At 47.3% G+C, this 25,000-nt stretch overlaps 1 protein-coding gene across 2 annotated transcripts in view; it reads right to left on the bottom strand.

The window, feature by feature from the left end:
- The window catches only part of mpp7a (MAGUK p55 scaffold protein 7a), a 288,163-nt gene that overhangs the window by 131,079 nt on the left and 132,084 nt on the right, over positions 1 to 25,000 (bottom strand). For both annotated transcript variants that reach the window (XM_046292386.1, XM_046292387.1), the window contains exons 5-7: positions 24,489 to 24,566; positions 13,263 to 13,343; positions 1,886 to 2,017 (exon numbers count right to left, since the gene is read on the bottom strand). In XM_046292386.1, the coding sequence (XP_046148342.1) occupies positions 1,886 to 2,017; positions 13,263 to 13,343; positions 24,489 to 24,566 (291 nt within the window). The remainder of the gene's footprint in view (positions 1 to 1,885; positions 2,018 to 13,262; positions 13,344 to 24,488; positions 24,567 to 25,000) is intronic.

Raw genomic sequence — 25,000 nt, 5'->3', positions numbered from 1 at the left:
TAGCAGTAGTTTGGGCTATGGTAGTAGTAGTAGTAGTAGTAGTAGTAGTTGGGCTATAGTAATAGTAGTAGTAGCAGTAGCAGTTTGGGCTATAGTAGTAGTAGTAGTAGTAGTTTGGGCTATAGTAGTAGTAGTAGTCGTAGTAGCAGCAGTAGTAGCAGTAGCAGCAGTAGTAGTAGTAGTTTGGGCTATAGTAGTAGTAGTAGTAGTAGTAGTAGTTGTTTGGGCTGTAGTAGTAGTAGTATGGGCTATAGTAGTAGTAGTATGGGCTATAGTAGTAGTAGTAGTAGTAGTAGTAGTAGGCGCTATAGTAGCAGTAGTAGTAGTAGCAGCAGTAGAAGTAGTAGTAGTAGCAGTAGAAGTAGTAGTAGTAGCAGCAGTAGTAGTAGTATGGGCTATAGTAGTAGTAGTAGTAGTAGTAGTAGTAGTAGTATGGGCTATAGTAGCAGTGGAAGTAGTAGTAGTAGTATTGGCCATAGTAGTAGTCGTAGCGGAGTAGTAGTAGTAGTAGTAGTAGAAGTAGTAGTAGCAGCAGTAGAAGTAGTAGTAGTAGTAGCAGCAGCAGTAGAAGTAGTAGTAGTAGTAGCAGCAGCAGTAGTGGTCGTAGCAGTTCGGGCTATAGTAGTAGTAGTAGTAATAGCAGTATGGGCTATAGTAGTAGTAGTAGTAGTAGTATGGGCTATAGTAGTAGTAGTAGTAGTAGTTGTAGTAGTAGAAGCAGTAGTTGTAGTTTGGGCTATAGTAGCACAACTAAACCAATGAGGACGTAGAGGACATTCCAGAGCCAGGGCTGACTAAGTGAAGTGAATGCCACCTATTACAATGGCCAGCCAGTGGAACATGGAAGGAGAAGTTTGGAGGCTCCAGTTCTGGAACCCCAAATTACTTTAGGTGTGTTCTATTCCTCTCCGGTTCCCTGGGGTGTGGTTAGGGGAAGGGGGGTGGTGTGGCGCCAGGCAGGCCGAGAGCCAATGGAACCTCAAAATAGAGCGAAACCAGTCAAAACAGGACAGCACGGTTACACGCACAGACCAGATCAAAACAGGGTCGTGGCCTCCACACACACACACACACAAAGGGCGGCGTTCTGATGACAGAGCTCTGTGACAGGCCATCAGTCCAGAGGGGGAGGGACAGGAAGAGAACTGTCAAGCCAGGCAGGACACTGAGTTCAGGACATGGATATATATATATACATATGTGTGAGAGAGAGAGAGAACAGTAGAGACAGAAAGAGGAAGAGAAGGATGGAGATCGAGAGATGAGAAAGAGGAGAGGGTGAGAGACTCGACCTGCCAGTTGACCACATAGAGGGGTGGCTGTTAGACAGCAGCAGCGGCGAGAGAGAGAAAAGACCAGGGGAATGTGTGGTACGTCTGTCAGAGTGGAGAGAAGGAACTGGAGCAGCCACCCAGGAAGTAAAGGATGAGAGTGAGGAAGGGAACAAGGCCAAAACCATGGTCGCATCCCAAACGGCCCCCTATTCTCTGCAGTGCACCACTTTTGAACAAGGCCCATTGTTCTCTGGTCAAAAGTAGTGCACTATGTAGGGAATAGGATGCCACTTGGGATTCAGAAGCCCATGCTGCTGCTACTGATGCTCTTGCTGAGGTCAGACATCGCCGTGCGGACGTGAGCTGGGAGCACCATGAGGGAACACCACAGGGGAGGAAAACAAGCCAGATACTGTTCATGGGCCAGTCTGACTTACAGAACAGTACACAAAAACGATGGGAGTACCAGTCCAATACTGTTACAGAGGGGTCTCATCTGGTTCTCCAGACTTCAGATATAGAGAAGCACCATCTCACACTGACTACTGGTCAATGAAGAAAACAGGGAACCTGTTGCTGTTGTTGTGGCGAGAGTTGTGAGGGGGACTTACGAGAGGCTCCTTGTTCTTGACCAGCCGTATGATCTTCACTGAGACCTCGTCATCATCGATGTCATCGGGCAGCGGAGGCAACTCGGGGTCGTAACTCTTCTGGGCCACCGTGTCATGGACAGACAGAAGACTCTACGGAGAAGAAGAAGAGGGGGATAAAGGAGGAGAGCGATAGAGGGGGAAGAGGGAGAGGAAAGAGAAGGATTAGGGTTACCATGCACGAAACAAAGCCCACATCCTGACACGGAGACAATGTGCAGTTAACAACAGCACACAGCCAAACTACAGAGAACTCCTACAATACGCAGAGGCCCTTCCAACGAGAGCGAGAGAAAAGGCAGACAGGAAAAACGGAGGGAGGAAGTCCCTCCTCTGAACGTTATGAATGGCTGTGCCTGCCTCAAGTACCTGATGATGGATTTGATTTGGTTAAGCTCCCGTTATTCTATCTACATGTGTTAATTGCCATTAAGGCTCATAGTCTGCTCATAGATCTTCCTGATTAAAGGAGGTTAGCACCGCTCGTTCCGAGGTCGCACTGAGACGCTATGAATCATGGGGGATGTTAAGGAGGACAGAGGAATGGAGGACCAGTGAGTGTGTGTGTGTCGGGACTGCTCCCACGGGAACGCTAGCTAGCTGATGTTCAGCAACAGACAGAGCGAGGAGCAAAGTAATGAAGTTCTCAGGCGCCTCACATATTTCACACTCTCACAAGCAGCAGCAGAGCGAGAAGAAATGGGACGACACAGACGAGAATTATCGCATTGAGTCATTTCTCTAACTATTTAACGGCTCTGTGTCCTCTCCAAATGCTGCTGGAAACGCGCCGTTTTTTCCCCACGAAATAAAAAACATTGTCCAATCACGTGCCAGAAAGAGGAGGGTGAGAGAGATGGAGGACAGAGAGGAGGGGAGGAGCAGTCTGTTTTATGACATGGGAGCACACTGCGCTACAGCGTTCAAGATGTTCCTAAAGAAGACCAGATGAGAGGAGACGGAGGAGGAAGAGGAGAAAGAGGAGGAAGAGATAGGAGGAATAGGAGAAAGAGAAGGAGGAAGAGAACTGGTGTGATGTGCCCCAAGCTCCACTGGGAGTCAGTCTGAGTCAGCAGCAGATACACACAGGCCTGCTCTTCTCCTTCATTGAATGACCCTACGGTCCAGAAACATCTCCAACCTTCCCCTCTCTCATAACCGACTCACTGATTCTACTAGCCAGTGTTTTGAAGCATCCTGCACCTGATTGTTCTCCATTCAGAGCTGAATAAAACATTACAGTACAAATATTTTTCAGAGGAACGCTCTCTTTCTCTTGATTTGCTAAGTAGCCACATCTCTTAAATTTTTCTTCCTTCTCTTTTTGGGAGGTTAGAGAAAACGTTTCATGTGGTAGTAGAGAGGTAGTATCGCGAGAGGAGTATTTTTGGGGGACTCAGAGGATAGACAGACAAACAGACGGACACATTCGGTGTCCCCAGCTGCCCTGGTGAGTTGTCACTGTCACTCAACACCTGATCTGGTTCCTCAAGAACACCCAGGACTGCTACTATGTGCCAATCACAGCTTGTTCCTGCTTCAACCACGGACAGACCAACCCTACCGCAATATCACTTCCTTAACTTAACCCAGCTCACCTCAGGCCTCACAGGGCTCCCCCTCCACTCTCGGTTTCCTAGCCCTTTGTGTCTGTGTGTGTGCGTGCGTACGCCTTCGTATGAGTCCTCATAGCGTACCCCTACTCACTATCCTTAATCCGACTTCCTCTACATCCTTACTAGTCTCAGGTTACCATACTCCCTCTCTAGCATCAGGAAGTCTGGAGACCGCGGTTGGATCCCTATCCACTCATCGATGCCCACCACCTCCCCTGTCAGGTCCGAGTTGACACTCACCCCACCACCTCCCCTGTCAGGTCCGAGTTGACACTCACCCCACCACCTCCCCTGTCAGGTCCGAGTTGACACTCACCCCACCACCTCCCCTGTCAGGTCCGAGTTGACACTCACCCCACCACCTCCCCTGTCAGGTCCGAGTTGACACTCACCCCACCACCTCCCCTGTCAGGTCCGAGTTGACACTCACCCCACCACCTCCCCTGTCAGGTCCGAGTTGACACTCACCCCACCACCTCCCCTGTCAGGTCCGAGTTGACACTCACCCCACCTCCTGTCCCCTGACAGGTCCGAGTTGACACTCACCCCACCTCCTGTCCCCTGACAGGTCCGAGTTGACACTCACCCCACCTCCTGTCCCCTGACAGGTCCGAGTTGACACTCACCCCACCTCCTGTCCCCTGACAGGTCGTAACAGCCTGGCCGGTAATGTCTTGTAAAAACTCCCCATCACAAGCAGAGACTAGCATCAACAGCACCAGGCTAATAGGTAGCACATGGCAGAGCAGACCCCTGGCTTGTGGTGGCTGCTGACACACACACAGAGACGCCCATACTCACACACACAAAAACACACACACACACACACACACACAGACGAACGCAAACACACAGAAACGCGCACACACAGAAACACGCACACAGAAACACGCACACACAGAAACACGCACACACAAAGACGAGCGCACGCACACACACACAGACAGAAGAGCGCACGTGCACACATAGACGAGCACACACGCACACACAGACACAGACACACAGACACACACACAGACACACAGAAGCATTTTTCTGGGTCAACTACAGTGAGCAGATCCTGTTATGTTTTAGAGTCAGTGTTCTGTGTGTGTGTGTGTGTTCATGTATGTGTCTCTTAATTGAATGTAGAGCTGATATCCTTGTTGGAACTGAATGATTCAGCTGGAGCAGGAGCTGGGCCTCCTATACAGCCTGGGTTACGGCGAGACCGAGCCTGAGTCCCAAATGGAACACTATCCTCTACATGGTGCACTACGTTTAACCATGGCCCACAGGGCACAAGGTGCCATTTGGGACACAACAGAGCGGGGTTCTGGAGCAGTGGGTTAAGTGTCAGCCTAGCACTGTCTGCCTCTGCAGGATGAAAAAGGACTCAACAGACAAGCCCAGTTTAATGAGCGCTAGATGCCAGGAATGACCAGGAGGTTTATTTGGACAAGCTCAGTGATCTGTTTTTATAGGATCCCTATCATGTCTAATGAACACAAACACCGCCAGGCCCTCACAGTACTGTTAGCAGGGCGAGCCCAGCCCGGTCTCAGAGGTATCCGAAGTTGGGGACCAAAAGGCATCCTTTTCCCTAGTGCACTACTTTTTACTGGAAACCTATGGACCCTGGTCAAAAGTAGTGCACTATGTAGGGAGTAGGGTACCAATTGAAATTCTTATTCTGAAGTGCCTGGCTCGACGATGTGGTAGGCAGAGACCCCCCCGCCCCGGAAACAGACAGCCGTCATAATTGCCACTTTCATCACTGTCAATGTTAGTGTTTCTGAGGAGGTTAATATGGGCAAGAGTTGTTTATCCATCTGGGAATCATAACGGGAGAGAGAGGTGGGGAGGCGGGTGAGTGTGTGTATGTGTGTATATGCGTGTGTGTGCAGAGAAGCACTTTAAAACGCTGTGATTTATGTCCTGCCCTAGAAAGGGATCCTTTCAGCCATAATGGAGAGTGACACAGTTACTATCACACAGAGACACCATTCAGAGCCCAGCCATCTGATTGTGTTTTACACACAGACTGGGATTTCCATGGACCTGGGTCGGTGTCGGTGCCCCAGTAGAACGGACACATCTCTGTCCAGCCATCAAGAGTGAGGAGGAGGAGGGAGAGAGAGTGACACAGACAGAGAGTGAGAGTGAGGGGAGGGAGAGAGAGAGGGAGGAGGAAGGGAACTAGACACGGAGAACTAGCCACTCAAATGTGACTGCTTCCAAACCTCAGTCAGTCAGTGAATGTGTCACAGTTAAAACGTTCCCCCTGCCACTCTGGCTAGCTGAGGCTGAGTTAATCTATCGTGACCGAGTGCTTCTGCTGCTTGAAGCTGGAAGACCATCGTCGTGACGGTTTACCCAGGGAGCGTTGAAACCATCAGACCGGCAGCGTTGTGGGCCAGGCACAAACCATACAGACACCAGCCAGGGTGGAGAGAGAGAGGGAAGGGGGAGATAGGGGGAGTGTGTGTGTCCGTGCATGCGTGTCAGTGTGTGTACACTAGGGTATCTATGAACAGACCGCTGCGGTGAAAGGAGAGATGAGAGACAGACAGGGGAGAGGCCCCTACTTAGCAGCCCTGATGGCGGAGGCAGTATGTGTGTCTGTGTCCCAGTGCGTGCAATGCTTGGACCACTCCCCCGTCTCAGTCTCTCATCTTTCCTTCCCCCGGAGCCGGTCGGCCCTAGTGAACGATGACTTTTTACGAGGAGAGAGAGAGCTCCCCTGAGATGGTTCGATGCTGGGCCGTAACACAACCTGCAAACTCTATCAAAACCCAATAAAGGGAGGTGTGCGGACACCGGCACGCTCCGTGGCAGAAGAGAATCCTCAATGAGCCGTCGAGACTAGGGCACGTCCCTTTGGCGATATTTTTTATATCCCAAATGACACTCTATTCCCTATATAGTGCACTACTTTTGTCCAGAGCCTAAGGCACTATATGGGGAGCCATTTGAGACAAAGCCATAGCATAGTGAAGCAGGCAGCACTCCCTCCAACAGACAGACTGCAGTTATGATGAATTCACACGCACGCACGCACGCACGCACGCAAGCACGCAAGCACGCAAGCACGCGCGATTCCCCTGATGTTCAGTGTGAGGGGGTCCATCTGACTCTATTCATCTTGTAACTGTTCCCTCTCTGTCCTGCTGTTTGACATGATGGAGACAGAGGCAGAGCTCCAAGGTTTTGTTTTTCTGGCAACGTTCCGTCTGTCTGACAGTGTGACGGCCTGAGTCATATCTAAGGTGTCTCTCCAAACCTCTCACCAGACACACACACACACAAACACCTGCACACACACACACACACACACACAAACACACCTGGGGTCTGCATGATCATCTAAAGTTTGAGATTTACGTCTAACAAGAGAGAGACAGCAGCCAGAGAATTGTTAAAAGGAGAGAAGAAGAAAAAGCCTTTAAAAGCTTGAAGAAGTGCTGTATCCGTTGGTGTGATATCATCTGGCTGACCTGTGGAGGAACAGAGAAGTCATGTATCATAGAGAGGACACAGGAGGCTGCTGAGGGGAGGACGGCACATACTAATGCTGGAATGGAGCGAATGGAGTGGCAACAAACCCCTGGAAACCACAGAAACCGTGTGTTTGATACCATTCCACTAACTCCACACCAGCCGTTACCACGAGCCCGTCCTCCCCAATTAAGGTGCCACCAACCTCCTGTGGGAAGCATCCCAAATAGCGCCTTATACCCTATATAGTGACCAGGGCCCTGGCCAAACGTAATGCACTATATAGGAAACTGGGCACCATTTGGGACAGAACCCACAGCACAGCTAGGACGTGATGTCATTGTTGGAGGGAGATGGGAGAAATAACACACAAATGCAAGATTGACTTAGTACCATGTAGAAGGATGGGGTATGGAGTGACTGGGTGTATTCTGAGTACCATGTAGAAGGATGGGGTATGGAGTGACTGGGTGTGTTCTGAGTACCATGTAGAAGGATGGGGTATGGAGTGACTGGGTGTGTTCTGTGTAGAAGGATGGGGTATGGAATGACTGGGTGTGTTCTGTGTACCATGTAGAAGGATGGAATATGGAGTGACTGGGTGTGTTCTGTGTACCATGTAGAAGGATGGAATATGAAGTGACTGGGTGTGTTCTGTGTACCATGTAGAAGGATGGAATATGGAGTGACTGGGTGTGTTCTGTGTACCATGTAGAAGGATGGAATATGGAGTGACTGGGTGTGTTCTGTGTACCATGTAGAAGGATGGAATATGGAGTGACTGGGTGTGTTCTGTGTAGAAGGATGGGGTATGGAATGACTGGGTGTGTTCTGAGTACCATGTAGAAGGATGGAATATGGAGTGACTGGGTGTGTTCTGTGTCCCATGTAGAAGGATCGGGTATGGAATGACTGGGTGTGTTCTGTGTAGAAGGATGGGGTACGGAGTGACTGGGTGTGTTCTGAGTACCATGTAGAAGGATGGGGTATGGAGTGACTGGGTGTGTTCTGTGTAGAAGGATGGGGTATGGAGTGACTGGGTGTGTTCTGAGTACCATGTAGAAGGATGAGGTATGGAGTGACTGGGTGTGTTCTGAGTACCATGTAGAAGGATGGAATATGGAGTCACTGGGTGTGTTCTGTGTAGAAAGATGGGATATGGAGTGACTGGGTGTGTTCTGTGTACCATGTAGAAGGATGGAATATGGAGTGACTGGGTGTGTTCTGTGTAGAAAGATGGGATATGGAGTGACTGGGTGTGTTCTGTGTACCATGTAGAAGGATGGAATATGGAGTGACTGGGTGTGTTCTGTGTACCATGTAGAAGGATGGAATATGGAGTGACTGGGTGTGTTCTGTGTACCATGTAGAAGGATGGAATATGGAGTGACTGGGTGTGTTCTGTGTACCATGTAGAAGGATGGAATATGGAGTGACTGGGTGTGTTCTGTGTACCATGTAGAAGGATGGAATATGGAGTGACTGGGTGTGTTCTGTCTGTAGAAGGATGGAATATGGAGTGACATGGGTAGAAGGATGGAATATGGAGTGACTGGGTGTGTTCTGTGTACCATGTAGAAGGATGGAATATGGAGTGACTGGGTGTGTTCTGTGTACCATGTAGAAGGATGGAATATGGAGTGACTGGGTGTGTTCTGTGTACCATGTAGAAGGATGGAATATGGAGTGACTGGGTGTGTTCTGTGTAGAAAGATGGGATATGGAGTGACTGGGTGTGTTCTGTGTAGAAAGATGGGATATGGAGTGACTGGGTGTGTTCTGTGTAGAAGGATGGAATATGGAGTGACTGAGAATCAAATCAAAATCAAATCAAATTTTATTTGTCACATACACATGGTTAGCAGATGTTAATGCGAGTGTAGCGAAATGCTTGTGCTTCTAGTTCCGACAATGCAGTGATAACCAACAAGTAATCTAACTAACAATTCCAAAAAAAACTACTGTCTTATACACAGTGTAAGGGGATAAGGAACATGTACATAAGGATATATGAATGAGTGATGGTACAGAGCAGCATACAGTAGATGGTATCGAGTACAGTATATACATATGAGATGAGTGTGTAGACAAAGTAAACAAAGTGGCATAGTTAAAGTGGCTAGTGATACATGTGTTACATAAGGATGCAGTCGATGTTGTAGAGTACAGTATATACATATGCATATGAGATGAATAATGTAGGGTAAGTAACATTATATAAGGTAGCATTGTTTAAAGTGGCTAGTGATATATTTACATCATTTCCATCAATTCCCATTATTAAAATGGCTGGAGTTGGGTCAGTGTCAATGACAGTGTGTTGGCAGCAGCAACTCAATGTTAGTGGTGGCTATTTAACAGTCTGATGGCCTTGAGATAGAAGCTGTTTTTCAGTCTCTCGGTCCCAGCTTTGATGCACCTGTACTGACCTCGCCTTCTGGATGATAGCGGGGTGAACAGGCAGTGGTTCGGGTGGTTGATGTCCTTGATGATCTTTATGGCCTTCCTGTAACAACGGGTGGTGTAGGTGTCCTGGAGGGCAGGTAGTTTGCCCCCGGTGATGCGTTGTGCAGTCCTCACTACCCTCTGGAGAGCCTTACGGTTGAGGGCGGAGCAGTTGCCGTACCAGGCGGTGATACAGCCCGCCAGGATGCTCTCGATTGTGCATCTGTAGAAGTTTGTGAGTGCTTTTGGTGACAAGCCGAATTTTTCAGCCTCCTGAGGTTGAATAGGCGCTGCTGCGCCTTCTTCACGACGCTGTCAGTGTGAGTGGACCAATTCAGTTTGTCTGTGATGTGTATGCCGAGGAACTTAAAACTAGCTACCCTCTCCACTACTGTTCCATCGATGTGGATAGGGGTGTTCCCTCTGCTGTTTCCTGAAGACCACAATCATCTCCTTAGTTTTGTTGACGTTGAGTGTGAGGTTATTTTCCTGACACCACACTCCAAGGGCCCTCACCTCCTCCCTGTAGGCCGTCTCGTCGTTGTTGGTAATCAAGCCTACCACTGTTGTGTCGTCCGCAAACTTGATGATTGAGTTGGAGGCGTGCGTGGCCACGCAGTCGTGGGTGAACAGGGAGTACAGGAGAGGGCTCAGAACGCACCCTTGTGGGGCCCCGTGTTGAGGATCAGCGGGGAGGAGATGTTGTTGCCTACCCTCACCACCTGGGGGCGGCCCGTCAGGAAGTCCAGTACCCAGTTGCACAGGGCGGGGTCGAGACCCAGGGTCTCGAGCTTGATGACGAGCTTGGAGGGTACTATGGTGTTGAATGCCGAGCTGTAGTCGATGAACAGCATTCTCACATAGGTATTCCTCTTGTCCAGGTGGGTTAGGGCAGTGTGCAGTGTGGTTGAGATTGCATCGTCTGTGGACCTATTTGGGCGGTAAGCAAATTGGAGTGGGTCTAGGGTGTCAGGTAGGGTGGAGGTGATATGGTCCTTGACTAGTCTCTCAAAGCACTTCATGATGACGGAAGTGAGTGCTACGGGCGGTAGTCGTTTAGCTCAGTTACCTTAGCTTTCTTGGGAACAGGAACAATGGTGGCCCTCTTGAAGCATGTGGGAACAGCAGACTGGTATAGGGATTGATTGAATATGTCCGTAAACACACCGGCCAGCTGGTCTGCGCATGCTCGGAGGGCGCGGCTGGGGATGCCGTCTGGGCCTGCAGCCTTGCGAGGGTTAACACGTTTAAATGTCTTACTCACCTCGGCTGCAGTGAAGGAGAGACTGCATGTTTCCGTTGCAGGCCGTGTCAGTGGCACTGTATTGTCCTCAAAGCGGGCAAAAAAGTTATTTAGTCTGCCTGGGAGCAAGACATCCTGGTCCGTGACTGGGCTGGATTTCATCTTGTAGTCCGTGATTGACTGTAGACCCTGCCACATGCCTCTTGTGTCTGAGCCATTGAATTGAGATTCCACTTTGTCTCTGTACTGACGCTTAGCTTGTTTGATAGCCTTACGGAGGGAATAGCTGCACTGTTTGTATTCAGTCATGTTGCCAGACACCTTGCCCTGATTAAAAGCAGTGGTTCGCGCTTTCAGTTTCACGCGAATGCTGCCATCAATCCACGGTTTCTGGTTAGGGAATGTTTTTATCGTTGCTATGGGAACGACATCTTCGACGCACGTTCTAATGAACTCGCACACCGAATCAGCGTATTCGTCAATATTCCCATCTGACGCAATACGAAACATGTCCCAGTCCACGTGATGGAAGCAGTCTTGGAGTGTAGAGTCAGCTTGTTCTGACCAGCGTTGGACAGACCTCAGCGTGGGAGCCTCTTGTTTTAATTTCTGTCTGTAGGCAGGGATCAGCAAAATGGAGTCGTGGTCAGCTTTTCCGAAAGGGGGGCGGGGCAGGGCCTTATATGCGTCGCGGAAGTTAGAGTAACAATGATCCAAGGTTTTACCACCCCTGGTTGCGCAATCGATATGCTGATAAAATTTAGGGAGTCTTGTTTTCAGATTGGCTTTGTTAAAATCCCCAGCTACAATGAATGCAGCCTCCGGATAAATGTTTTCCAGTTTGCAAAGAGTTAAATAAAGTTCGTTCAGAGCCATCGATGTGTCTGCTTGGGGGGGGATATATACGGCTGTGATTATAATCGAAGAGAATTCTCTTGGAAGATAATGCGGTCTACATTTGATTGTGAGGAATTCTAAATCAGGTGAACAGAAGGATTTGAGTTCCTGTATGTTTTCTTCATCACACCATGTCCCGTTAGTCATGAGGCATACGCCCCCTCCACTCTTCTTACCAGAGAGATGTTTGTTTCTGTCGGCGCGATGCGTGGAGAAACCCGTTGGCTGCACCGCCCTGGATAGCGTTTTCCCAGTAAGCCATGTCTCCGTAAAGCAGAGAACGTTGCAGTCTCTGATGTCCCTCTGGAATGCCACCCTTGCTCGGATTTCATCAACCTTGTTGTCGAGAGACTGGACATTGGCAAGAAGAATACTGGGAAGTGGTGCGCGATGTGCCCTTTTCCGGAGTCTGACCAGAACACCGCCGCGTTTCCCTCTTTTTCGGAGTCGTTTCCTTGGGTCGCTGCATGCGATCCATTCCGTTGTCCTGTTTGTAAGGCAGAACACAGGATCCGCATCGCGGAAAACATATTCTTGGTCGTACTGATGGTGAGTTGACGCTGATCTTATATTCAGTAGTTCTTCTCGACTGTATGTAATGAAACCTAAGATGACCTGGGGTACTAATGTAAGAAATAACACGTAAAAAAACAAAAAACTGCATAGTTTCCTAGGAACGCGAAGCGAGGCGGCCATCTCAGTCGGCGCCGGAAGTACTTGGGTGTGTTCTCTGTACCATGTAGAAGGATGGAATATGGAGTGACTGGGTGTGTTCTCTGTACCATGTAGAAGGATGGAATATGGAGTGACTGGGTGTGTTCTCTGTACCATGTAAAATGATGGAATATGGAGTGACTGGGTGTGTTCTCTGTACCATGTAGAAGGATGGAATATGGAGTGACTGGGTGTGTTCTGTGCACCATGTAGAAGGATGGAATATGGAGTGACTGAGAGGGACTGGGTGTGCTCTCTGTACCATGTAGAAGGATGGAATATGGAGTGACTGGGTGTGTTCTCTGTACCGTGTAGAAGGATGGAATATGGAATGACTGGGTGTGTTCTGAGTACCATATAGAAGGATGGGGTATGGAGTGACTGGGTGTGTTCTGTGTCCCATGTAGAAGGATGGGGTATGGAGTGACTGGGTGTGTTCTGTGTCCCATGTAGAAGGGGATGGGGTATGGAGTGACTGGGTGTGTTCTGTGTACCATGTAGAATGGGGTATGGGGACTGGGTGGAGTGAAGGATGGGGTATGGAGTGACTGGGTGTGTTCTGTGTACCATGTAGAAGGATGGGGTATGGAGTGACTGGGTGTGTTCTGTGTACCATGTAGAAGGATGGGGTATGGAGTGACTGGGTGTGTTCTGTGTACCATGTAGAAGGATGGGGTATGGAGACTGACTGTGTACCATGTAGAAGGATGGGGTATGGAGTGACTCAGTGTGTTCTGTGTACCATGTAGAAGGATGGGGTATGGAGTGACTGGGTGTGTTCTGTGTACCATGTAGAAGGATGGGGTATGGAGTGAATGGGTGTGTTCTGTGTACCATGTAGAAGGATGGGGTACGGAGTGACTGGATGTGTTCTGTGTGACGTTGGTAAGGGAGATCGAGATAGAGAGTGAGAGAAATAGTGTGTGTGTGTTTGTGTGTGTCTTACCTTGACGTGGGGTTTAGCCAGTAGATTGAGTAGCTCGCTGATCTCTTCACTGGCACTTTTACCCTGCAGTTCCTCAGACAGCTGAGAGTAGGTGAGTGAGTGAATTGAAAGAGAGATAGGAAGAGAGAGTGTCTGTTAGCATTAATATCGTCCAGTGATAACGAGACAGTCATACAGAACAACAGACTAACATGCTGACCAGACCAGACCAGACCAGACACGTCACGCGCTTTGCAAAATAAATGTACACATACATGTTATCCAATCATTTCCCCCACACTGTTCGCACGCGTCTGCATGGCCAGGCGCTAAAACACAAAATCGGTTATATTTGTGACGTTCAAACCGCTGCAAGTCCAGCCTCTCCCATCCCCTCTTTGGTTTTTAGAAACATATACCCACGTTCCATCTCCTCATTGGTTTTTAGAAGCCTATACCCACGTTCCATCTCCTCATTGGTTTTTAGGAGCATATACCCACGTGGGTGACTGAAAGATGAACTTGGGAACTCTGAACAAGGAAGAGCTCATTTGTCTTTGTTTGAAAAGTTCTTGGTAGCCAACTACAGTGGCAAGAAAAAGTATGTAAACCCTTTGGAATAACCTGGATTGTTGCATAAATTGGTCGTCAAATTTGATCTGATCTTCATCTAAGTCACATCAACAGACAAACAGTCTGCTTAAACTAATAACACAAACAATTCTACGTTTTCATGTCTTTATTGAACACACCGTGTAAACATTCACAGTGTAGGTTGGAAAAGTATATGAACCCCTAGGGCTAATGACTTTTCCAAAAGCTAATTGGAGTCAGGAGTCAGCTAACCTGGAGTCCAACCAATGAGACGAGATTGGAGATGTTGGTTAGAGAAAATTTGAGTTTGCTATTTACAAGAAGATTTGCCTGATGTGAACCATACCTCGAACAAAAGAGATCTCTAAAAGCCTTGATGTTCATCAAGACAAATGGTCTATTATTGGAGAAAGTTCAGCACTGTTGCTACTCTCCCTAGGAGTGGCCGTCCTGCAAAGATGACTGCAAGAGCACAGTGCAGAATGTTCAATGAGGTTAAGAAGAATCCTAGAGTGTCAGCTAAAGACTTACAGAAATCTCTGGAACATGCTAACATCTCTGTTGACGAGTCAACAATATGTTAAACACTAAACAAGAATGGTGTTCATGGGAGTACACCATGGAAGAACAGCCACTGCTGTTCAAAGAAAATGCATTGCTGCACGTCTGAAGTTATCAAAAGTGCACCTGGATGTTCCACAGCGCTACTGGCTAAATATTCTGTGGACAGGTTAAACTACAGTTGAGTTGTTTGGAAGGAACACAAAACACTATGTGTGGAGAAAAAAAAGGCACAGCACACCAACATCAAAACCTCATCCAAACTGTAAAGTATGGTGGAAGGAGCATCATGGTTTGGGGCAGCTTTGCTGCCTCAGTGCCTGGACAGCTTGCTATCATTGATGGAAAAATGGATTCCCAAGTTAATCAAGACATTTTGCAGGAGAATGTTAGGCTATCTGTCCGCCAATTGAAGCACAACAGAAATTGGATGATGCAACAGGACAACGACCCTAAACACATTAGTAAATCAACAACAGAATGGCTTCAACAGAAGAAAATACACCTTTCAGTGGTCCAGTCATTTCTGACCTCAACCCGATTGAGATGCCGTGGCATGGCCTCGAGAGCAGTTCAACAGACATCGTAAGAGTATTGCTGAACTGAAACAGTTTTGTGAAGAGGAACGGGCCAAAATTCCTCCTGACCGTTGTGCAGGTCTGTTCCGCAACTTCAGAAAATGTTTGGTTGAGTATATTTCTGCCAAAGGTTCACATACTATTTCCACCCTATACTGTGAATGTTTACACGGTGTGTTCAATAAAGACATTAAAACGTATAATTGTTTGTGTGTTTAGTTTAAGCAGGCTGTTTGTCTATTGTTGTCACCTAGATGACAGTCCGATCAAATTATATGACCAATTTATGCAGCAATCCAGGTAATTCCAAAGGGTTCACATACTTTATCTTGCCACTGTAGCTTCTTAGTTTGGATCCCGTGACGCAGTTGGCATCAGTTGCTGGGACTGCTTGTCTTTTTCCAGTGATCTTGCCGACAAAGGACGGGTCTGAGGAGCTATTTGGCGTCGCAGCGAGCTGCATATCAAGCCAGCAAAGTTCTTGAACGCAGCCCGTGACGCGGTTATGCATCGTGGCTGGGACCACAGATTGTTCTGGGTTTGTGGCTGTCTAGATCCCTGCTGTTTGTTGTTTTCAATTTTCCCTGTGACCTGCCCTGTCTGGAACTGCAAGGAGTAACAGCATAACCTACGTTGAGTTGAATGAGTAGAACGGTGAGTCGATGACTTGAACAGGAGAAAGGCAAGATGACAGCAACCTGTAAGTCATTGAGAGAGTGCATCAGTTCTGTGTGTGAATTCATGATAACAATGACATAAAACAGATTATCTCCAGGGACCAACAAGGCGGAACAACACGGTTGTGGACGGAATTCCAGAATCTCCACATGAGACCTGGATGGAGTCTGCGGGAAATGATCTCTGAGAAATTGAAGATGGACCATAGGAAGATTGAGGTGGAGAGCGCCCACAGTACTGGAGAACCCATCGCCGGCCCAGCTGACAGGCCCAGGCCGATAGTGGTCAAGTTCCTGAGGTTCAAGGACAAGGTAGCTGTTCTGCAAAGAGCCAAGAACTTGAGAGGAACGAATATCTTCCTCAACGAGGACTATCCTGAAGCTGTTCACCAGAAGAGGAAAGAACTGATCCCAGCCATGAAAGCTGCCAGAGCGAGTGGGGACATTGCGTACATCCACTATGACAGACTCATTGTCCAACCTGATGACAGATCCAAGCCTAAGGGTTCGGAGCCTCAACCTCGCAACATACACACACACACCAATTGATTAATGGACTGCTGAATGTATATTTATCATCTTGCTTTGTTTGCTCCTTTCAGTATTATGTCTATTTCTGATAAGCTACCCAGGGAAGGGCTGAAAATAGCCCATATTAATATATGAGGCCTTAGAAATTAAATCAGTAACTTGCTAACATTCGATAACAGTCATATATTAGCCATGTCTGTGACACACTTAGATAATTAATTTGATGATTCAGCAAAAGCAATTCATGTATATAGCATCTATAGGAGAGCCAGTAATGCTTGTGGGGGAGGTGTTGCTATATATATATATTCAGAGCCATTTCCCTGTAATAATTTTAGAAGATCTTATGTCAAGTGTTATTGAAGTGTTGTGGTTGCTCACTTGGCCCATCCAAAGCCTTTTCTTTTGGGGTGTTGCTATAGGCCACCAAGAGCTAACCGTCAGTATCTAAATAATATGTGTGAAATGCTTGATAGTGTATTTGATGTAAACAGAGAGGTCTACTTTCTTGGGGACCTGAATATTGACTGGTTTTCATCAAGCTGTCCGCTCAAGAGGAAGCTTCTCACTGTAACTAGTGCCTGTAATCTGGTTCAGGTTATTAATCAGCCTACCAGGGTGTTTACAAACACTACAGGAACAAGATCTTCCACATGTATCGATCACATTTTTACAAATACTGTAGAACTTTGTTCTAAAGCTACATCCATACCCATTGGATGCAGTGATCACAATATAGTGGCTATATCCAGGAAAGCCAAAGTTCCAACAGCTGGGCCTAAAATAGTGTATAAGAGATCATACAACAGATTTTGCTGTGACTCTTATGTGGATGATGCTAAAAATATGTGTTGGTCTGATGTGATTCATGAGGAGCATCCATTTATGAAATTGCTTCTTCCAATTATTGATAAACATGCACCTGTTGAGAAACTGACTGTTAGAACGGTTACGGCTCCATTGATTGATGAGGAATTGAAAAACTGTATGGTGGAAAGAGATGGGGCAAAAGGAGTGGCTAATAAGTCTGGCTGTACATCTGACTGGCTGACTTACTGCAAATTGAGAAATGATGTGACTAAACTCAACAAAAAGAAGAAGAAACTAAATTATGAAGCCAAGATCAATGATGTAAAGAATGATGGAACAAAAATAACGTTGGATAAATGATGGGCAGAAACACAAATGAAACTCCATCTTTCATCGAATCATATGGCTCATTCATCACAAAACCATTTGATGTTGCCAATTATTTGAATGATTACTTCAATGGCAAAGTGGGCGAATTTAGGCAGGAAATTCAAACAAAGAACAGCAAGCAATTGTATTCATGCATAAAAAATAAAACAAATGAAAGAGCAGTGCAAGTTTGAATTTTGTAAAGTTAGTGTGGGAGAGGTAGAAAAATGATTGTTATCCATCAATAATGACAAACCCCTGGCAGTGACAACTTAGATGGAAAGCTACTGAGGATGGTAGCTGACTCTATAGCCACTCCTATCTGTCATATTTATAATCTGAGCCTAGAGGAAAGTCTTTGTCCTCAGGCCTGGAGGGAAGCCAAAGTAATTCCGCTACCCAAGAGTGGTAAAGCGGCCTTTACTGGATCTAACATCGGACCTATCCGCTTGCTGCCAGCTCTTAGCAAACTGTTGGAAAAAATAGTGTTTGACCAAATAAAATGCTATTTTTCTGTAAAGAAATTAACAGACGTTCAGCATGCTTATAGAGAAGGGCACTCAACATGTACTGTACTAACACAAATTACTCCATCAGTGCTCATTGGTTCACAGAAATTGCTATCTATCTAAACTCAACAAAAAAAGAAACAGCCCTTTTTCAGGACCCAGTCTTCAAAGATCATTTGTAAAAATCCAAATAACTTCACAGATTTTCACTGTAAAGAGTTTAAATGCTGTTTCCCATGCTTGTTCAATGAAACATAAACAATTAATGAACATGCACCTGTGGAACGGTCGTTAGGAAATTAAAGTCACAGTTCTGAAAACTTAGGACACTAAAGAGGCCTTTCTACTGACTCAAAAACACCAAAAGAAAGACGGCCAGGGTCCCTGCTCATCTGCGCGAACGTGCCTTAGGCATGCTGCAAGGAGGCATGAGGACTGCAGATGTGGCCAGGGAAATAAATTGCAATGTCGTACTGTGAGATGCCTAAGACAGTGCTACAGGGAGACAGGACGAACAGCAGATCATCCTCGCTGTGGCAGACCATGTGTAACAACACCTGCACAGGATCGGTACATCCGAACATCACAACTGTGGGACAGGTACAGGATGGCAACAACAACTGCCTGAGTTACACCAGGAACGCACAATCCCTCCATCAGTGCTCAGACTGTCCACAATAGGCTGAGAGAGGCCGGACTGAGGGCTTGTAGGCCTGTTGTAAGGCAGGTCCTCACCAGACATCACCGGCAACAACGTCACCTATGGGCATAAAGCCACTGTCGTTGGACCAGACAGGACTGGAAAAAGTGCTCTTCTCTGACGAGTCGTGGTTTTGTCTCACCAGGGGTGATGGTTGGATTTGTGTTTATCGTATAAGGAATGAGTGTTTCTCCGAGGCCTGTACTCTGGAGCGGGATCGATTTGGAGGGACCGACAGGGTCTGGGGTAGTGTGTCACAGCATCATCGGACTAAGCTTGTTGTCATTGCAGGCAATCTCAACACTGTGCGTTACAGGGAAGACATCATCCTCCCTCATGTGGTTCCCTTCCTGCAGGCTGATTGCTCTGTGAGTGATTTCCTGCAAGACAGAAATGTCAGTGTTCTGCCATGGCCAGCGAAGAGCCAGGATCTCAATCCTATTGAGCACGTCTGGGACCTGTTGGATCGGAGGGTGAGTGCTCGGGCCATTCCCCCCCCAGAAATGTCCAGGAACTTACAGGTGCCTTGGTGGAAGAGTGGGGTAACATCTCACAGCAAGAACTGGCAAATCTGGTGCAGTCCATGAGGAGGAGATATGCAGCAGGTGGCCACACCAGATACTGACTGTTACTTTTGATTTTGACCCTCCCTTTGTTCAGGGACACATTATTCCATTTCTGTTAGTCACATGTCTGTGGAACTTGTTACATTTATGTCTCAGTTGTGCAATCTTGTTATGTTCATACAAATATTTACACGTTAAGTTTGCTGAAAATAAACAGTTGACGTTTCTTTTTTTGCTGAGTTAAGAACTCAGAGGGTTTTCTTTAATGGAAGCTTCTCTAATGTCAAACATGTAAAGTGTGGTGTACCACTGGACAGCTCTCTAGGCTCTCCACTTCTCTTTTTACCAATGACACGCCACTGGTATTAAACAAAGCATGCGTGTCCATGTATGCTGATGATTCAACCATATATGCATCAGCAACCACAGCTAATGAAATCACTAAAACCCTTTACAAAGAGTTGCAGTCTGTTTAGGAATGGGTGGCCAGTAATCAACTGGTCCTGAACATCTAAAACTAAGAGCATTGTATTTGGTCCAAATCATTCCTTAAGTTCTAGACCTCAGCTGAATCTGGTAAGGAATGGTGTGGCTGTTGAGAAGAAATGAGAAGAAAAAGCCTGAAGGAAGCAGGAGAGATGACGAGAAACTCATTTGGTTTACCGTTTTAGCTGTGGATTAATTTCCGGAGGACCTTGTGCATTTCAGGTAAAATAACAACCCAATGTTTTTATCTCAGGACAAATTAGCTAGCAACCGGAAGCTAGCTAGCTAAGTTGCCATGAATGTTTAATGCTTTTCGACCTGTCCCCAAACTAATATAATTGGTTCAGAGTTGTTGAGGTTTCAACCTGCATGCGTGTCCTGATCGGGTCTGGTGTGGGGTACAAAATCAGCAGGCGCGCAAGCAGCTTGGTCAGTATGTAACAAGGCCAGACAAAAAGAGGCCTTAGTCATGCTCTAGAGGTAGTAATCCCTGTCTGTGTGCTGAAGGCCGCCAGGCAGCATGAAGAGAGACAGCCCATCAATCTGATGTCTCCTTAATACCCTCTGCTTCAGCACCAGAGCCAAAGCCAGGGGCCCAGACCCAAACCTGGTGGGCTGCTGCCTGGACCAGACCCGTGGTTGTCTGGTTGTCTAGAGGGGGTGGCCGGGCTCATCTCCGTGGGCTGAACAGGAGCTGATTTATGGGTGCCCTGGCAGAGAGAGCCGTGGTTCCCTGGGGGTGAGGAAGGCTGGAGAGAAGCGGGGAAGGAGCGGCTGAGTGCCCAGACAAAGGGTCGCTTGTGAGTGAACGGGGATGAGGAGGAGAACCGCCTGAACTGCGTCTGTTCAACGAGCCCCGGTGAAAAATCACAAGAGCTCTGAGAATCCTCCCACTGGCAGGGACAAGAGGAGGAGTGTGTGGGAGGAGGAGGGGAGAAGAAAAAAACACACCGGGGTTAGGGTCAATCCATTTAAATTCTAGTCAATTCAGGAAGTACACTGAAATTCAAATTCAAATTCTCGTCGATGCTGTTCAATGGGGAAAATGGGGAAGTGGAATTTGGTATACTTTCTGAATTGACTGGAATAGAAAAGGATTTGCCCCCTAACCCTGACACAGCCTGCTCTCTGTTGCTCTGAGCAAGCGACCACCAGTAGACCACAGTAAAGGGGCTCTAAAGCCAGGGGGAACAGTTCAAGGAACATCATCCTCCCACACACACACACCCAAACTAGCGTGTGATGATTACAGAGGAAAAGAGCGGAGTATGTTTGACTAATGACGTCCAGGGTGAGGTAGCAGTCAGGTAGGGGTGAGGTACAAGGCAGCAGGGGTGAAGGAAAGGGCCGTGGAGGGAGAGAGAGAGAGGGGTCACTACTGCACTGCAGTTGCCCTCTGAAAAGACAGACGGGAGCTTAAGTGTGTGTGTGAGAGCGAGAGAAGAATAAAGATGAGGTTGTGAGCATCTTGCTCTGTACAGACATCACCCCTTGCCAAAGTGAACTGCTACGAGAGAGAGAGAGAACAGGTCCTTTTATTGTCTCATTAAAGGCTTTAGCTCATAACTCACTAGGGAAGAAAGATGACACAACATACTCTATACTACCTTCATGCTTCTACACTACAATCACACTTTCCATTCTCTCTCTGTGTGTGTGTGTGTCTACTTTGTGGATTGTGGCTGAGTGTATTCCAGTCGTAACCCCATGGCCAGCCTCACACTGATGTCTGTTTAGACAGGCTTGATGTGGAGCACTGAGTTTACGGTTCCCGCGGCCATGAAACCCATTACGTTATTTCAAACACAAATAAAAACCTGCGCCTGGCTATAACCGATGCATCTTGTTCAATTAAAGCTCATCTTTTTGTGATTAAATTTTACACCAGATGTTTCCACAACATAAGGTAAATACATGGTTCTGTCTCTTGGACATGCTAAAACGGGCCTGGTGCTGGATGACACCATGAGACTGAAGAAGAAGACACTGAAGCGAACATCAACGTCTTCAGGTCTGTCTGTCCTAATGGCAATTATTACCTGAAAGATCCAATGGAAATCAGTTCAACATTCATATACACGGACAGTATTTGTCAGCTTGTGTTCACTTCTGCATTTGTAACACTTCTTTAAGACAAAGATAATGAAGGTACAGGTAACTGCCAAAATAAAGGGCGTTGGGCCACCACGAGACAGAACAGCTTCAATGCACCTTGGCATAGGTTCTACAAATGTCTGGAACTCTATTGGAGGGATGCGTCATTTTTTACACAAGAAATTCCATATTTTGTTGACGGTGGTAGAAAACACTCACTTGGGTTGAGATCTGGTGACTGAGACACAAAAACGACCCACACGACTTTAAGCATGATGGGATGGTTTGACTGCTTAAGTACCTCAGGAACCAGACTTATGTGGAAGCACCCGCTTTCAATATACTTTGTTTCCCTCATTTACTCAAGAGTTTCCTTTATTTTGGCAGTTACCTGTGAATCAATGCATTGTAACTGTGGATTGACAGTCAGTATGGAGAAAGAGAGAGAGAAGTTCTCTCTGGGCCCACCTGGTGGACAGTCTGGAGAATGACAGACTAGAGAGGATGGGAGGACAACCAACAGAGGAGAGGGCCGGGGTAAAGGAGACAGACATATTCTGGGAGCAGTGGCCTTGTGTGTAATTAATTTGTGCTTGTGAGTTTATGGGCCTATTATGTGTGTGTGTGTGTGTCTGTGTGTGAGCGCATGCATGCATGTGGTTGCGCGTGTGTAATAGTATTTCATCAAGCCAGCTAGGCATTTTGAGGACTCATGAGGTCTGTCCTATAGCAGCAGCAGTAGAGGTCTGGTGGGTCTGTGGATGGAGTCACCTGCTGAGACCGCTCTAGACAGTGCACGAGGGCAGACCGGGGTTGAAGTGGCATTTTATGTGAGGCAATAAATTCAACCTCCATAACTGAAACTCAACCCCAAAATGAATTTCACCAAGACTTCCTCTACTCAAGTAGTTTAATACCATACACTCTACTACACACAATGACTTCAATGGCTTTCATTCCGACGCTCTGCGAGACGACGCGGTTGAAAAGGGATACTTCTTAAAAACACACATAGTTCTTAAAAACACAAGTACTCTGAATGGTTCTGGTTGGTGGCTCTGTCACTCCAGACCGCTCTGATAAATCATCTTTATCCTGATATCTGAGGTTTCTCACAGCATTTACGAGGAAGCGCACATTTCAAACGCGGTCATTTAAAAAATGAACGGGGGCTGATAGGTGAGTCCCTTAAATAAATACAGAAAAGGACGCTTGCCATGACCCATGGAGGGAGGGAGGGAGAAGGAAAAATAAACTAAGTTGTCTCTCTCTCCCACGCACACACAATAGACAAACAGCAGTATTGTGCACTAAGTCCCTGGTGCTGTGTTGTGGATCCGGTGATCTGGGCTGTCATCCTGCCATCCATACATCATCCATCGGTCTTCTAGAATTTCTCTGGGCCAGACCAGACCAGGCCAGACCAGTCTCTCCCGTCCCAGGGCTGTGTGCGTACATTGACACAGCAGGCCGCTTAACAACGACAGCAATGGAGTTTGCAAGACAGCAACAACAGTCCTGAGACTCAGGCTAGGCACCCTCAGCTAAAGAAACACACAGCCAGCCCAGCCAGGCCATAAAACAACCCACTAGACCCACTCCATCTTTCTCTCAGATCCCTTTGACTCTCTCTGCCCCCCCTCTCCTCTCTCCTCTCTCTGCCCCCCCTCTCCTCTCTCCTCAGGCCTCTTTAGAAGGAGATGAGGAAAACTCCACAGCACTTTGATTACAATAAACAGAACAGGGGATTTAAAACACAACCACACATCATTAAACCACCGCTTACATTACTAAACCAGACTGGATCAGTGGTTTATACAGGTGTGTGTATGTACGGATGCTCTTGTGCAACCATGCACGTGTGTGTGTGTGTGTGTGTGTGTGTGTGTGTGTGTGTGTGTGTGTGTGTGTGTGTGTGTGTGTGTGTGTGTGTGTGTGTGTGTGTGTGTGTAATTCTGCTAGTTCCATTACTGACCAATAGGAAGAAGCACCACCAACACAATGTCAGATATATGTTTAGTTAATAATGACAGAGAAGGGTTGTCAGGGCTCTGATGATGAGAGGAGCAGAGCGTCTAAAGGCCGTACAGATGATGGAAGGAAATAACCCATCGCTATATGCCATGTTGGTACTCTGTCATGTATGTACAGACACACACAGAGTGCTGGCATTTTGGGGAGAGGACGACAGGTTAATAAATCAACGGGGTCGTGTGCCACAGGTGATAGTGTGACACCGCCTCTCTCGCTTCTCTCCTATATTTATGCTCCCCGAGTCATTTCTCCTCTTTCATCTGTCGCTTCCTGTCCTCCGCCCTGACGATCTCATCCATCTTTTAACCTTCCTCTGAATTGTTGCCCTTTTTCACTCTCTCCCTCCTTCCTTATGCCCTTCAAAAATGATCACTTGTTCCCTGGGGCCATGAGAGCTGGATTTTCTATTCCGTAGCAGCTAGACGTATGGGAAGAAGCGGGGGAGAAAGGAGGGAGGGGGGGGGAGGTCAGGGAGAAGAGTGGGAGAAAGGAGAGAGATGAGAGGGAGAGATGGGATCTAAGGGTGCAGTGTTATTGGAAAAGGCGTGTCATATCATTCTGAGAGTGAGAGGAGCCAGGTAGCTACATGGAGAGAGGTGAAAGGTCGCAGGAGGAGAAATAACAACAGTGAAACCTCATCTGACTCCCAGCGGGAAACTCCGCGGGGGTAGGGTATGTGTGTGTGTGTATAGGTGTCCTGTGTGTGTGTGCAAACCGGGGCGAGGGGGAGCTACTTACGTCAGCGGCCAGGGAGCCAACACTGTCCAGGATGGGGGCAGGACTATGCTCCTCATAGTGCTGCAGTCTCTCATGGATCTGAAGGAGAGACCGAAAGAAAGGAGAGATGAAGAGAAATAAAGGAGAGACTGTTGTGAGTTGTGGTCAGAGAGGGGGAGGCTGGGCTAGGGAAACACACACTAGTGTCTGTTAACACAAACACAAATAAAGTCATTCTCAGAGGGCTACCGGAGCACAACAGACTGCTTTAGTGCTTTTCAGTTCATTCTCCAACTGTACCATCAATCCTGCTCTCCTCCACCTACTGGATAACCACTAAATACTATCAATATAGGACCGCAGCACCAAAAATAACATGTTTCAACACTTTACAGACACACACACAGAGAGACAGGCTAAAGATGAAACACACAGAGAGAGAGACAGAGAGAGAGAGAGACAGAGAGACAGAGAGACAGAGAGAGAGAGACAGACAGAGAGACAGACAGAGAGACAGACAGAGAGACAGACAG

The sequence above is a fragment of the Oncorhynchus gorbuscha genome, linkage group LG12, assembly GCF_021184085.1.
Source record: "Oncorhynchus gorbuscha isolate QuinsamMale2020 ecotype Even-year linkage group LG12, OgorEven_v1.0, whole genome shotgun sequence".
Taxonomy (NCBI): Eukaryota; Metazoa; Chordata; class Actinopteri; order Salmoniformes; family Salmonidae; genus Oncorhynchus; species Oncorhynchus gorbuscha.
This window is presented reverse-complemented; position numbering and strand designations above follow the sequence as displayed.